Source organism: Neurospora hispaniola (genome assembly GCF_033458365.1).
Source record: "Neurospora hispaniola strain FGSC 10403 chromosome Unknown B0T23scaffold_1, whole genome shotgun sequence".
In the NCBI taxonomy this organism is placed as follows: Eukaryota; Fungi; Ascomycota; class Sordariomycetes; order Sordariales; family Sordariaceae; genus Neurospora; species Neurospora hispaniola.
The window spans coordinates 1,075,238-1,092,443 of NW_026944406.1; the positions used below are offsets into that span (position 1 = coordinate 1,075,238).

General features: G+C 32.1%; 1 protein-coding gene and 2 pseudogenes across 3 annotated transcripts; 1 reads left to right on the forward strand and 2 right to left on the reverse strand.

Moving 5' to 3' along the window:
* Positions 1–994: 994 nt before the first annotated feature.
* Positions 995–1,213, reverse strand: B0T23DRAFT_307478 (uncharacterized protein; the record flags this gene model as incomplete). The annotated part of the gene is made up of 1 exon (XM_062834424.1): positions 995–1,213. A coding segment is annotated over one exon (219 nt), but the record flags the coding sequence as incomplete, so codon positions are not given.
* Positions 1,214–6,977: 5,764 nt separating this feature from the next.
* On the forward strand, positions 6,978–7,064 carry B0T23DRAFT_t12 (annotated as a pseudogene). Its single transcript has one exon. The product of its transcript is annotated as a tRNA-OTHER (tRNA).
* Positions 7,065–16,139: 9,075 nt separating this feature from the next.
* Positions 16,140–16,226, reverse strand: B0T23DRAFT_t68 (annotated as a pseudogene). Its single transcript has one exon. The product of its transcript is annotated as a tRNA-OTHER (tRNA).
* Positions 16,227–17,206: the final 980 nt, after the last annotated feature.

The following is a 17,206-nucleotide window of genomic DNA, read 5'->3' on the forward strand; positions in this document are numbered from 1 at the left end:
CGAATTGGCGATTAATATACCCGCTATTACCTTTATAGAATTGCGCCCTTGTGGCTGTGGGTATTAAGATTTAATTAGGGGATATTTCTAGATTTTACTTATTCGGGGACTTTTCCTACCGTGTTGTAAATCTATGCCCGGTTGATAGTTAGAATTAAGGCTATTACTTAGTGTTTTGTATTATTCTACTTCTTCTATTAGTAGTAATTGCTATTCTATTACGGCGCTCGTAATGCCTTTGTTAGGGGGTAATTTTAATAAATCCTTATACTTACGAAATATTATATTTATTATCCTTTAACGGTTGTGTATTGTAGTAGATATTAGTATTAAATTGGTTATATATAAAGGGGTAGGATTAAAATTAATTGTATATTTGATTAGTAGGCTATATATTTGAAATAATTATTAGTAGTCCTTCTTTTGCGGATTTAATAGACCTCCCTCTATTATAATTTTATTAGGGTTTTATTTAGTCCGAATTTTCTTCTCCTCTAGTATTACTATTATGGCCGTTTGAACCCCTATTAGGTTGTAGCTAGATTATATTTATTTTTGAAATTCGAGGGTATTTTTTAAATTAGTACGATTTATTACTATAATTAGTATACTTATTTTCCTTCTTCTATTTATTCTTTTACTTTTAGGAAATGTCGTTATTCCCCTTTATTTTTATTGGTGTAGTAAAATTGATAGAGGTATTTATAGGATTATTAGTATTATTGTTCTTAACCGATTATTGCGAGTTTGATATTGAGGCGAAAAGAAAAGAGTTGCTATTAAGACGGCGAAGGTAGTTTAATAGTAGGGAATATTATTTAGGTATATTGGTTCGGTTAGTAAATTATTATTTCTAATTTTCATTTAAAGTAGTAGTGACTCAGTTAATTTTAGCGGCGTTAGATTAGGAATTTATACGGGCATAGTATAATATTTCTTTGAAATAGGTAATAAAGGCCGCTATAGATTCTTTAGAGCCGGGTTTTTAATATAGCTAGTATAACTCTTGATTAGCCCTCTTTACTATATTCGGGTCCTTATAAGTAAATTTAAACTTTTTAAAGAGTTTTTGGGGGGATTGTAATGTAATAGCGAAGGCGATAAGCGGCTTTTTAATAGCGGGCGATAGGTAAGCGAATAGATAATAAAATTGTATTTTTGTATTGTTAATAGCGGATCTATTGAAATAGAATTTAATTTGTACGTTTAAAATCTAGGTTTCGAACTCTTCCTTACTCTTTAAAAACTTTTCGAATTAAGGAAGTATTTACTTTAGTACGGCGGTAAGCCTTAAAATAACTTCGGTTAGTAATGTTTAGAAGGCGGTTATAAATTATTGTAGACGTTTTTGGGGATTTTGAGATTAAGGGATTGTAGGGAAAGCGGTTGGCGTTATTATTGTAGATAGGAAAGTTATAGAGGAATGGGAGTGATAGAGAGAGATTCTTCGGGCGTATAGGTGAGGTATAGAATATTTAAAAAGAGGGTTAAATATAATGTAACGGGTTTGTTAGAGTATTGTATAGCGAGTAGTCGTCTAATAGTTGAAATGCTATATTTAATAAAGAGAGTAAGGGAAGATTGTACTAGAAGGGTGTAGTCGAAAGAAGGTTTTATAGCCGGGCGTACGGGCTAGGTAAATATGTGGATCCGACCAATTAGGAGGCTCGTATCCTTATCGATACGTCCGACCCGCCTTGGTAGACTTGGTAAAGCCGAGTCTTTGATCCTGGGCGCTAGCCTTATAATACCCGGCTCCTAGATTGTTACAACGTCGTAGGTCTCCTCTGGTATAGTATAATAAATGGAGGTTCTGATAAATAACTAGATCTTCTATATATATAGTTAAGTTTGATAATATTATATAAATAGCGAGCACTCTTCTCTTCTCCTTAAAGGGGAAATATTATAGGGTATTCTAAGTAAATACTTAAATACTCTATGTTATTCCAGTAACTATTTACTAAAGCGTATAATTTATTATATAAAATTACTTCTCCTATTAACTTCTATTGAGGTTAACGGATTATTAATTTGATACTAACCTTACATCTATCTTACTTACACTAAATAAAATTGTGTGCGAAGTCCTAAATTGAGGCTTGCAATAATTCTTATTTTTAATTTCCTTTAATAAGACTATCGTTAATTTTATAGCGCTATTAAGCCTAATTTTTATGTAGAGTGTAGTAGCCGGGGGTATTAATAGTTATTGGATTACTAGGAGTAAAATTACTATTACTAATACTAAAAACTATACGAATAGGAATAATAATAATATTACTATTAGATATAATACGTATAAGAGTAATAATACTATTATTAAAGTTAGAAACGATCCGGACCGGGTTTATAGTATTACCGTTAGGGAGGGAAGGGGTACGGCTATAATAAATATCCCTTACAATTAATTTATAGTAATCCTTTTATAAAAAGTCGGCAATATTAAAATATAAAAGGCGGAAAGGAGTATAAATATTAGTAGAAAGGTTATTATATTCTAAGCGTATATATATACGATTGGTAAAATCATTAATAATACAAACGAAGAATTTAAATTTCTAATTAAAACTAGGCTAGCTACCTAATAGTATAATAATAATTACCGCCTAAATAATATTATAAATATCGTAAAGATTAGTAGGGACGTTTAATATATATTTATTAGCAATATAGATATAGGTCGTATTCAAAGAGCCGATAATCATAATATAGGAGTTAGATAATAATAAGGAAAGAAATAGGAGGATAAAGAACCTACTAAACGCCAAAATATAATAAACTTTATTAATAATAATTGTACGGAAGGCGTCGGAGGAGGTAGGCTTATTACTAATCTTTAGGTAAATAATTAAATTAAAATATAATATGAATAAAGAATTTTATAAATAATATTAATTGGATTAATATATAGATTAGAAAAATAGGGAGGAGATTATACTAATTTTAAGGAATTACAAAGTTAGGAAAACTATAGAAGAAGCGGACGAAGGCCGCGGGCTCTGAAAATATTAGGGATATAGGGCTAGGGGACGGTTTAAAGGAGGAAATTTTTATATCGGAAGTTAAATTAATTAAATTAGGGTAATAACGGTTAAAGGAAATTATTTTAAATAAGAATTATGATAGGGAAGAAGGAGGATAAGAATTAGAAAGGGGTATTGTAGGGAGGATTATATAGAAGAAAGAAAAGGTCCTTATACTATTATAAATAGAGGTAAAATTATAGAGTAGGAAGTAAAGGGCTGGGGTAGAAGTAATTATAAATAGGATAAGGAGGTGGGGAAGTAAAGTAATAGATAGGAAAATAGGATAGGGTAACGGGGAGAAAGCGAAGGAAGGGGCGGTAAATATTAGAATAGAGGAATGGTAAAAGGAAGCGGGACTTTAAATTTGGATCCTATTCCTATTCTTCTTATTATTTTAATATTAGAATAATATAGCGGTGGAAGAGACAAAATCAGTTCGCTGTGGCGGTAGGTGAGAACCGTTCTAACTATAAATAAAGTAGGAGCGGCGTGAAATCTACGACCGAGATGTAGTTGGGGGTTTTCATCCGGCGGCGCTTAATACTGTACAGTTTTCCCCTCTAGGGAACTGGAGAAGGACCCTATGCTAAGATGGTACTATAGTTATATAGTATAGGGAACAAGATTATTATTATTATCGGAAAGAATAGGATAGAAAATTAATAATAAATGCCCTATTTATTAACCGACGAATAAGGACTTTACTAATTAAAGAAAATGTTTGGTTGGGTAAAAGAGAGACCTAAGGATATGATAATAGTTAATTCAATTATATTCGAATATTATTTATACCAAGGTGCGAAAATAGAATTTACTAGTCTATACGAGATTAACGGCTTAATTGACAATTTGTAGAACCGAATTTTACTTTCAAATAACAATGAATATTACGTTCTAATATTAGAAAAGCTCCTATTATAGTACTATAATTATATTGACGTCTTTAGTAAATACGATTCGGATACCCTCCTAAATTACTACAAAAAGGTAAATTACTAGATTATTATTGAGGAAGGTAAGTCTCTAAGCGATTTAGAATATAATTTATTATATAAAATAACTTTGGAGGAGTTAGAAGAATATTGAAAATATATTACGGCAAACCTTTAGAAAAGATTTATCGAAGTTAATTCAACCCCTTAGGCGGCGCTTATTCTAGTCGTCCCTAAAACGAATAGAAGATTAAGATTCTACGTCGATGATCGAAAATTGAATGCTTTGTTAAAAAAGGACAAATACCCGTCACTATTAATTAATAAAACTCTAACCCGAATTAAATAGGTTAAAATATTTTATAAAATCGCTATATAATAAATATTCTACCGGATGCGGATGTACCTAAATTATAAGGATTTAACTACTTTCCGGACTAGGTACGGGTCCTATAAATATAAAGTACTACCGTTCGGTTTAATTAGAAGACCCTCGTGTTTTTACCGCTTTATTAATAATATTTTAATTAATTACTTTAATTCATTCTATAGCGCCTATATTAATAATATATTAATTTACTTAAATAACTTTAAAGATTATAAGGACTATATTCGTAAGGTCTTAATTAGATTGTAAGAAACCGGACTCTAGGTTGATATTAAGTAGTACTAATTGAGTATAGTTTGAACTAAATTTTTAGGATTTATTATCGGTATCGACGGTATTATAGTAGCTTTAGAGGAGGTAGCGGTAATAGAGAATTGAAAATAATTAATCATTATCAAAGGAATATAGGTATTTCTAGGCTTTTATAACTTCTACTAGAAATTTATTAAGGACTTCAGTTATATAGTGCGACTATTATCCAATTTTACTAAGAAGGACCTTCCTTTTTAGTGGTTTGAGAGGTGTGTTAAAGTATTTAACGTATTGAAGTATTCTCTATTAAAGGTGTTAATACTAACTTACTTCGATTATAAATTAGAAACTAAATTAGAGATTAACGCCTCCAAGAGGGTATACGTAAGGGTTATAAGCTAGAAGTAGTCCGATAGGGAGTAGTACTCTATAGCCTTCTACTACAAAACTATAAGTCCAACTGAATTTAATTACCCAATATATAATAAAGAACTATTAGTAATCGTTAAAGTAATAGAATAATAGAGACTAGAATTAAAGGGTATTAAACTATTTATAATTATTATTAATTATTAGGCACTAAAATTCTTTAATATTAAATGAGTGTTTAATAATTAATAAATTCGCTAGTTAAAGTTATTATTAAAAAACTAATTCCAGATAAGGTACCGATTAGAGAAGGAGAATATTATAGTTAATGCACTATCCTCAAAATTAGAAAATTTAAAAATAATTAAAGTTAAGAAAGAGGACTAATATATTCTACGGCTTTTAAAGCCGGATAATAAGGGATACCTGGTATTTACTAGCGATAAAGAGGATACTGGGACTGCAGAATTATATACTATTTTGTTTATTAGTACGGCGATTGTAAATTAACCTAATATAACGGCAGCTCCAGTTACGGCCTTAGAAATACTATCCGGGATAACTCTCATCATTAAGATACTATACCTGAATTATAAAACTACCTCACTATCGGTATATAGGGCAAAAACAGCGTAGTAGGATACCTCTTTTACTTTAAACAATGGATTATTTTATCATAAGAGTAAGTTAGTAGTGCCTAAAGAAGAGGATTGCCGTACCTATTTACTACGGGATAACTATAATTAATTGTCTATTATTTATTCGAGTAAGGTAAAAACTTGTAAATTAATATAGAAATAATACTAATAGCTGGTTATGATTTCTGACGCCGACCGGTATATAGCCAACTATTAGGATTATAAAGCTTTTAAATATCTAAGGGATAAAACGCCGGGAAAGCTCCACTCTATTCTAATTTGTAATAGCCGATTATAGAGGAGCGTAGTAGTAGATTTTAAACTTATATTTATTAATGAGAAGGATTATAATAATATATTTATAATAGTAGACCGTTTTTGGAAGATATTATAGTATATTCCTTATAAGGATATCGTTATAGTTAGGTAAGCGGCCGAAATATACTACTATAGTCCGTATTGAGTCTTTGGGTGTCCGGACGAGGTTATTAGCGATAGGGGCCCTTAATTTATCTCCGATTTTATATAGGAGTTGGCTAAAATATTAGGAATTACCTAGAAATTTAATAGTCCGGGCTATTCCTAAACGGTAGGCTAAGCGGAAGTAATGAATTAGTATTTGAACTAGAGACTTCGTCCCTTCGTTAATTATAATTAAAATAATTAATTTGTAGTACTATCAATACTAAATTCGGTATAAACAACGCTTCTATATAAGAATTTAGACGGTTTATTTCCTTATAAGGTAATTATAGGGTATCTAATACTAATGTCTTTTAATTAGTAAAATTAAACTAGATTTGCCAGTTTACCTACGAAGGAGCGTATAAATTGGGTAAAAGTCTAAAGGGCAGTAGAAACTCTTTAAGCTTATAGAGAAATAGCATTAAAAGCGATTAATAAAGTGTAGGAGAGATAGATAGTATAGGCGAATTACTATTGTTAAGATCCCGATTTTACGGTCGGAGGTAAGGTCTTTATTATCAAAAAGAATTAATCGACGGATCGATTTAACGATAAATTCGATTTCCTATTAATATATATCCTATATAAAATTAAGGTAGTAAGGGGATATTCCTATAAGTTACAATTACCGGTATTATAGCGTAGCTATAAAGTATTTCATGTTAAAAGATTGAGGAAGGATGTTACTAATTTACTACTGGAATACATTAAGGTAAATTTAGAGGGGGAGGTTATTAATAGTAATCAAGAAGAATAGGAAGTATACTAGGTTTTATTATCGAAGATAGTAGATAGTAAGTTATAGTATTAAGTAGAATAGCGAAGTTAGGATCCGGACTTCGAATAGTATTTGGTAGAAGGTTTTAAAAATACAATAGAGGAATTAAAGCAATTTTATAAAAAAGGGGGGATAGCTCAGTTGGGAAGATCTGAGCTTGGCCCCCTTTCGGTTTCATCCGAAAGGTCGTGGGTTCGAATCCCTCCCCCCCCCTCTTTCATCCGGTTTTTCGGCCGGATCGGATGAAAGATCTTCCCCAATATCGTTCCGCTGAACGCTCTTAAAAGAAGAAGAGCATTTACAGCGAAATTAAATGTAGGGGCCCACCCTAGTCCAAAACCCTAGGTATATGTAATTAGGTACGTATTAAAAATTTTATTCCAATCGAAGATGCGCCGGCCTCCCCCGCTCCGCTAATAGGGTTTTAGGAATTAGAACCCTACCTCCGAAATCTATTCCAAAACTACGGTTCTATTCGGATAGAACCCGTCCGGTAATATAATAATTAACCAATTATATTATCTTACTAATCCCAATAAAAATCAAAGACTCCGATTAAAAAAGTAAGGCCCTACTTTTTTACCCCTACCCTAAAGATAGGATGAAAGAAGAATACCCGCTTCCGGAACGAAGAATACTACCGAAGCGTTAGGTAGGGAAGTAGGGTTTAAAAGGACCAATTAAAAATAACGAAAATCCCTAGGACTAAAAGAGATATACCGAAAGAAGATAAAACTAAAGTAGCCAAGGCTCCCTGGGCCCCCTACGGTAAGGTGGGACGAAGGGTTCGGGTTAGGGTTAGGGTTGGATATAGAGAAGCTAAGGGTTTTTATCCGGATTTCAACAATACGGTTTTTCCCTTAGACTACGAACGATGTAGTACTATATACCCCTTGGGTAGACTAGTATAACTAGTTAGCGTGATAAGACAATATATATAATTTTATAAAAAGTATTTAGAAAAGCCTAAACTACCGAAATATTTATAGTAATAGTTATAAGGCGCCTACGATAATTACTAGGACGATAATGTACTAATTTAAATAAGAAGAATAATAAGGAGGAGATAAATTTGACGGGCGTAATAAGATTTTACTTAAGGAAAGGGAGAAGATAGGAAAGGACGTTTATAAGTAGAAGGATAGGCTGTACTATTAATAAATTAATAGCGATCGTAGGATTAGTTGGATAATGTAATTGGAATTGCTATCCCTACCCTAAGGATTGACGTATTTAGAAAACGAAGTATCGTAGGTTCAAAATAGGTTTGCGTTAAAAGTTTTTTTGCGTTTTTATGTATTTTTAATTACCTTCGGCTCTGGGGCTGAGCTTTAATTGGAGGGGGGGGGGGGGGGGGGGGTGATGTTATAGCCTAGAGCTATAACCGCCCAGGAGGTGCCAAGAGTTACGTAATCGCGCGCCTTCCCGGCACGCTCTATTGCAACCTGACGGAGTTTGGCGCGTATACTATAAAACCTTGTGCAGCCAGTCCACTTTTATACTTCTTCCCTTTTTACTCTTTAGCTTTAATATTGTATTGAATTATACTATAACCTCCTTGAGCTAGCTTACTCTCGTGATTGTGTGCGCTCTCACACTAAGGACCCAACTAGTACTATTGTAAATCCTAGAACTAATAGCCGCCAACTGAAAAGAATAATTAAAGGACGTAATAAATCGAGAATAAATATTGTACTATAACTACTATCAACAACAACGGTAGCCAAATCAAATTAATAGTATAAATTCACTATTACTAACCTTACCCCTAAATTTAATAAAAAAAACTTTTCAATAATATATAATTAATACAAAAAAAAAGAAGGGGAAATAACGGATACCGAAGAATGAAAATAACGAACTATACCTACTAACTAAAACGAAAAAGTCCCTCCTAATCTAAACTAGGATAAAGGTTATAGACCTTCGGGCTTTCCTCTACCGGAAGAAAGTACTAAACATTCTAATACCTATCTATATATATAAATTCGAAAAAAAAACCTTTACCTATATAATTCTAAATTACCTTAATATAAATACGCTCTTTTAGTCGGATTCCGAAAATTAGCTACTAATAAAGGAAGAACTCTAAAATATTTAAATGACAGAATCAAAACTAAAAAGATTCTTCCTTAAGTATTAAAATTAGAGAAATTAAAAGAATACTATTTAATAATCAAATTAGAAAAAGAGCAATACAAAGAATTCGTAAAACACTCCTAAAACGAGAATAAAACATTAGCAATACTAAAATAATAAAATATAAGAATAAAGAAGGGATAATTACACTAACTACAGGTACTACCTAAACTATAATTATAGTAAAAACCGAAGCACTACCTAACGAAACGCCTAATGACACCTAAAAAACTACTCGAACAACGCTATTATATAGGTTTAATTTACAATAACCTTATAATACTACTAAACCTAATCCTCGTTTAATACGGAATAGCCGGGGGTATTAACGGCCATCAAACTACCAAGAATAAAACCACCACCACTAATACCAAAGACTATACGAGTAAAAATAGTAATAATATTACTACCGGATATAATATATTTATAAATAACAATACTACCGCTAAAATTAAAAATAATCCGGACTGGATTTATAGCGCTACCGCTAAGGAGGAAGGGGGTACAATTATAATAAGCATCCCTCACAATTAACTTACAATAACCCTTCTACTAAAAATTAATAATACTAAAATATAAAGGGCGGAGAAAAGTACGAATAATAATAGGCAAATCGTTATACTCCAAGCATATATATATATATATAATCGGCGAAATTATTAATAACGCGAATAAAGGATTCCAATCTCTAATTAAAACCAAACTAACCACCCGATAGTACAATAACTACTACCGTCTAAATAATTTTATAAATATTGTAAAAACCAATAGGAATATCCAATATATATTTATTAATAGTATAAATATAAATCGTATTCTAGAAACCGGTAATTAAAATATAGGAATTAAATAATAATAATAGCTGCGGAACCCCTATCTAAAGGAACGGTCGTCCAATAGTCGCTTAACGGTCCATTGCTTCTTCTAGTATATTAGTGAAATTCCGTCTGTAGACGGTTATATAGATACTATGGTCCGCGGACTGTAGTGTTAATTTATATTTAGTAAGAGTAATTGAACTTTTATACTATAACCGATTCAAGAGTAGGAAGGAGTTTACGCAAGCGACCGTTGTATTATATATTAAGGAAGTTACAATAAATCGTATAGTAATAGTAACCTAAATTGTGCGAATTATATTTGTATTTTCTATAGACCCGCTGGTTACCTACCCCTACTCCTGCCTCTGCTCCTGCCCCTGCCCCTGCCCTTGCCCTTACCCCTGCCTAGTACCTAGCACCCAATACCTAATACCCAGTACCCAGCGTACGACCTACGCCGAATCCCGAATCCCGATCCTGTATACGCCCCCTATATTGTCTAGTATTATATATTACCCGCCTGGCGGTAATTGAATTTAGTGTGTATATTTGAGAGCTAGGTGTGGTTAATGAATAAATAAATAAATAAATATATATATAAGTATTTATACGGCGGGCTATTAGACTTCTAATAACCGACCGGAGGAAGATTCGATATTTCTCGTATACGCCCCCCTACTACCCGGCGGCCGGCGTTATACAATGCGATATAGACATTATAGGTAATTACAATAGTAATTAAATTTAATATAATATACGATTAAATTATATATATAATTAGGAGGTATCACGCTTATAGTGATAAAGCTACTATAGTAGGCTATTAGATTTCTAATTGCCGAATTCTACGGAGGAAAATCCGATAGATATTTTAGGATTATAGTAATATGGCGGTTCAATATAGTAATAATATGAGTTGGGATAATATAATTCCGGAGGCGCGGACTATATACAATATTTGTAATAGTAATGTAGACGAATTATTAATTATTAAATTGTTAAAGCGCTTATATATTGCGTACTTTTTAGAAGTTATATAAATCCCTATATATAGGTCATATATAGTCAAATAGTATTCGATATTAATTAATTATTATTTCGAAGTCTATATTGAAATAATATTCCAAATTACTCAGGCCTAAATTGGTTGGTAGCCCCGTTTCTGGCGATCTATTAGTTTCGAGATATTAATGATATAGATACGGTGTGCTTGAATAGTTGGCAGTCCGATAATTATGTATTTGTTAGTGTTTTTGATTATTAGTAAATTTAACTATAGTACTATCTGTTACGGGGCAAGGCGATACTAAACGTATAGGGTAGAATATAACTTGTATAATTATACAAAGAAGAAGGGAGACTATGGAATCTATGCGTAGCGGCTCATCCTATATAGGCGAGGATAAGCCGCATCCTTAGTATACGTGACCGGAGCCTCCGGGAGCGTATAGCCAATTAGGGGGGCCTGCGTAGGCCTAGTAGCCGCTGTAGCGGTAGTAAGGTTAAATGGGTTAGCCAATTAAAGAATGTATATTATTTAGCAGTTATAACTATAGTAATACCGCAGTTAAATAATAGTTATAGGCTAGCCCTATAATATTACCCCGGGCTCAAAATACCCTCGGGCGCTAAAATATATAAAAGAAAAATCATTAATCCTCCTCCTCTAAGGATTCGAAACTTTCTATTATTAAATTTATAACCTTTTCGAGGGTATCCGCGGCCGGTATTACGTATCGGGGCGACCGTTTTACAATTAGTATTATTATTAATAATCCTAATCCCGCGTTATTATAGGCTTTATTTAGGTTACGGGCGGCGTACTTATACCTCTTCTCTATAGCGGACTATTATAGGAGGATTAGAGATTCTGGATTATTAATATAAAATTCGCAAAAAACATTAATACAATACTCTACATTACTGACCGATTCCTAAATCAGTATATAAAATTTACCTTAAATAATATAATACTGCCATCTACTATTTTCGAAATAAACTGGTAGCCTACTATATAGTCTTACTATTATTATTATTATTACTATTATTATTATTATTATTATTATTATTATTATTACTACTATTATTATTATTATTATCATTATTCATTATTATTCTTATTATTATTACTATTATAATTAGAATAGGTTTTTTTTTAAGAATTTTACTTACTATTTTTTTTTATTTTTATTTTTTTTTCTATTTATTCTATTTATTCCAACCAGGGGGCTCCGCCCCCCAGGACCCCCCGTTGAAAGAGTTAGAATTAAAAGAAAGAAACCCAGGGGACACCCCCGGGGACCCCCATTGGAAGGGTTAGGGTTGAAGAAGGAAACCCGGGGGATACCCCCGGGGACCCCCGTCGGATGCACGGACCAAAGTAATTCTAACCAATCATAGAAACGGATTACGACGGGAAGGATTCTAACCAATCCAAGGAACGGATTACCCGACGACCAGGCTACTCATAGGACAGAGAACTTATAGGGATTAATGATAGGGGTGTCGCTCCATTAGAAAGAAGCTCCGCTATGCTCGCTTACTTCGTGTAAACACTTCATTCTCTGACCATATCAGCTGCGCTTCAATAATAGGTATTAATCCCCTCAAAGGACTATCCAATAACATCTTTAGCATTATTTATATACTTTATTACCCTCCCTTAATTAACCTAGATATCCTATATACTATCCTATCCTAATATACTTACCTCTATCTATAACTTTACTATACTAATATAGAAAGTACGTCCGTACTTTCTATTTAACAATAGGTTAAATATAATTTACGAATAATAATAATAATCTTATTCCCTATACTATATAACTATAGTGCCTTTTTGGCATGGGGTCCTTCTCCAGTTCCTTAGAGGGGAAAACCGTACGGCGTTAAGCGCCGCCGGATAAAAACCCCTAACTATATTTTGGTTGTGGATTTCACGCCGCTCCTACTTTACTTATAGCTATGACGGTTTTTACTTACTGTTATAGCGAATTAATTTTATTTTTCCTACTATTACATTATCCTAATATTAGAATAATAAGAATAATAGGAATAAAATTTAAATTTAGAGTACTACTTCCCTTTACCGTCCCTCTATCCTAATATTTACTACCCCTTCTTCCGCCTTCTTCCTACTACCCTATCCTATCTTCTTATTATTCTACTTTCCTACCTCCTTATTCCATTTATAATTATTTCCGCCCCGGCCCTTTACTTCCTACTTTACGGTTCTACTTTTATTTGTAATAGTATAAGGGCTTTCTCCTTCTTCTATATAATTCTCTCTACGGTACCCTTTCCTAATTCCTATCCTCCTTCTTCTCTATTGTAATTTTTATTTAAAATAGTTTCCTCTAATTATTATTACCCTAACCCAATCGATTTAACTTCTAATATAGAAGTTTCCTCCTTTAAACTATTCCCTAACCCTACGTTCCCAGTATATTTAGAATTTATAGCCTTCGCTTATTTCCTTCGTAATTTTTTTAACTTTATAATTCTTCAGAACCGGTATAATTTCTTCCCTATCTTTCTAATTTATATATTAACCCAATTAATACTATTTATAAAATTCCTTACTTATACTATATTTTAAATTTAGTTACTTACCTAAAGACTAGCAATAAACTTGCTTCTATTAATACTTTCTGTACGGTTATTATTAGTAAAGTTTATTATATTTCAGTATCCGGTAGGTTCTTTATCCTCCTATTCCTTTCTTATTATTATTTAACTCCTATATTATAATTGTTAGTATTTAGAATACGATTTATGTATATACTATTAATAAATATATATTGGATATCCCTACTAGTTTTTACAATATTTATAATACTATTTAAATAGTAGTTATTACTATATTATTAGATAATTAATTTAGCTTTAATTAGAGATTCGAATCCTTCGTTTATATTATGAATAATTTTACCGATTATATACATACGCGCCTAGAATATAATAATTTCCTTATTAATATTTATACTCTTTTCCGTCCTCTATATTTTAGTATCATTAACGTTTTATTAAAGGGTTATTGTAAATTAATTATAAGGGATATTTATTATAATCGCACCCCCTCCCTTTCCGGCAGCGGCACTATAAACCCAATCCGGATTATCTTTAGCTCTAGTAGTAATATTATTACTCTTACGTATATTATATCTAGTAGTAATATTATTACTATTCCTATTCGTATAGTTTTTAGTATTAATAATAATAATTCTATTCTTAATAGTCCAATAGCTATTAATACCCCCGGTTACTATACTTTAAACGAGGATTGGGCTTAGTAGTATTATAAGGTTATTACGAATTAAACTTATATAATAGTATTATTCGAATAGCTCTTTAAGTATAATTAAACGTTTTATTAGGTAATATTTCAATTTTTACTATAATTATAATTTAGGTAGTACTTATAATTAATATAATTATTCCCTCTTCGTTCCTATATTTTATTATTCTAATATTACTAATATTTTATTCCCTTTTTAAAAATATTTTACGAATTTCTTACGTTATTCCTCCTTTAATTCGATTATTAAATAGTATTCTTTTAATTTTCCTAATTTTAATACTTAAAAAAGAATCCTCTCGGTTTCAATTCCGTTATTTAAATATTTTTAGAATTCCTCCTTTATTAGTATCACGGGCAAAGGGTAGGTGGTAGATGTGATTATACGTAATTGCACGAAGGAGAAGGAAGAGAAGTACAGCCGAGTGCCCGGAAGGCTGGCCTTATGAGGATGGCCGCCGGCGGGTCTACAAATCCGTAGCAGGTAGTACTCTAACTAGTCAGCTGCCGGCAATAGCCGGCAGCGATAACAGTAATAATAATTTTAGAAGCTACTATACGCTAGCACCAAGCATAAGGTATACAAACTAGCCCTGTGATACTTCCCTAGACTAAAAGAAACTATATAGCTAACTAATATTATATAGAATAATAGAAATTCCTATTAAATAAGTAATTTTAATTCGAAAAACTTCTATAACCGTTTCCGCCTCTAATAATCGTTTCCTCTTCCTCTCCGCCGCTACCTAGTCCGGGGGATACAGCGCTTCCGGGTAGCTATTATAGAAGGCCTATACTATATTAAGGACTATAGATATATCAGCGTACAGTTATTATAATAGTATATACGGGGGTATTTAGACTACAAAGTATTCTTAACAATCCTTATTATTCTTTCAGTATTTATTTATCCTTTTAAATTCGTATTCGATAGAATCCTCCCTATTATCGGTCTTCCTTATAATTCGGCTATAGTTGGCGCGAATATTCTATTCCTCCGAATTTATTTATCCTAGAAAACCCTCTTTATTTTATAGTTTAATTTTATTAATATAGAATGTCGGGCTATACTTTATATCAATTAGAAATTTAAATACTACCCGATAATTATTTATTTTAAGAATTTCGAAAGGGCCTTCGAAGAGAAGTGTAAATTTAGTATACGGGCGGCTAATATTGAAGTTCTTAATATTAAAAAGGACTTTATTTCCTACCTTATATCTTAGGGCGTCCGACCATTGAACATTCGTATTACTTTTATAATATTATTATATATATTGGTTTTATACACGCTAACTAGCTATACTAGTCTACTTAGGGGGGTATACGGTGCTGCTTCGTTCGTAGTTTAAGGGAAAAACCGTGTTGTTGAAATCCGGATGAAAACCCTCAGCTTCTCTATATTCAACCCTAACCCTAACCCGAACCCTTCGTCCCACCTTACCGTAGGGGGCCCGGGGAGCCTTAATTGCTTCTTTCGTCTCTTCTTTTAGTATATTATCTCTTTTTTTAGTCCTAGTAGACTTTGTAGCTTCTAATTAGTCGGTTCTTTAAAGCCCTACTTCCCTACCTAACGCTTTAGTAATGTTTTTTCTTCGTTCTAAAAACGGGTATTCTTCTTTCATCCTATCTTTAAAGTAGGGGTAGGGAAGTAGAGTCTTACTTTCTTTTAATTAGAATCTTCATTTTATTTTTAATTAGCCGGGATTTTTTTAGTAAGATAACGTTAATTGGTCCAATATCGTAGGACTAAACGGGTTCTATCCGAGCAGAACCGTAGTTCTAAAATAGATTTCGAAGGTAGGATTCCAATTCTTAAACCCTATTAGCGGAACAGGGAGGCCGGCGCGTCTTCAATTGGGATAAGATTTTTAACACGTACCCAGTCACGTGTACCCAGGGTTTTGGACTAGAGTAGGCCCCCACATTTGATTTTACTATAAATATTCTTCTTCTTCTAAGAGCGCTTAGTAGAGTAACAGCGGGGAAGATCTTTCATCCGATCCGGTAGCGAAAAACCGGATAAAAGGGGGGGGGGAGCGGGATTCGAACCTACGACCTTTCGGATGAAACCGAAAGGGGGCCAAGCTCAAATCTTCCCAACTAAGTTATCCCCCCTAATATTATTATATCTAACGGGCTTAATTAGTAATAAAATTTAAAATTTTCTTAAAACGGTTAATTAATTCATTAATTTCAAAATACTTTACTTATTATATTATTAATATTTCCGGCGGGTATAATTCTACCGGTTTGATACTTATATGAGAGTAAAATTTATAATTAGCGAAGAAGGGGAAGATATTAGTAATTTTAAATACTAGATTATTATTAACGAACTCTATAATTAATAATTAATTTACTTAATTATTCTAAACCCAATTAATATAAAAACATAAATATTTCTTTATCTCTACATTAATATATTTAATCTAAATATTAATAGTAGGGTAGAAAATAGAGGAGGGTTTGAAAGTAACTTCTAATTATGATAATAAAATTCTTTGGAATTACGAAATAAATTAGGTATTGCAGTTAGAAATAATAGAATCCGGTAGATTATAAATACTATAAACTTTCTTAATAAAATATTCTATTAATTCTTCTACTATTAAACTAATAGTAGGGATATAATACTTTATTTTAATTAGGCGGTTAATAATAATTATAATATATTTGAATTTTTATCCGCGGTGTAAGTACGGAATTAGCGGAGTAATATAATTAATAGAAATATCCTTCTATAGTACGAACGGTACTATTAATAATTTTAAAAAATTGTAGGAAGGGTATTATAATAGTTTAGACTTAGCGTATATTCAATACGCCTTATAGTACTATTTGATAGTAACGTATATTTTTGATTAAAAGAAGGATTACGATAGTAATAAATAAGTCTTTTTTCGGCCCGGGTATCCGGCCAATAGCGAATTATAAACGCAATAGAGGAGTAAAAAGTGAAGCTCTATATTAGTAGGATCGACGAGGATAGTACTATAAAAGTACGCTCGTCCTTAAATTATTTGGCATTCGGCGAATAGGACCCTCTTTATATAATTTGTAATTTCTTTAAACTATATTCGGCGGTTGGGGTTAGA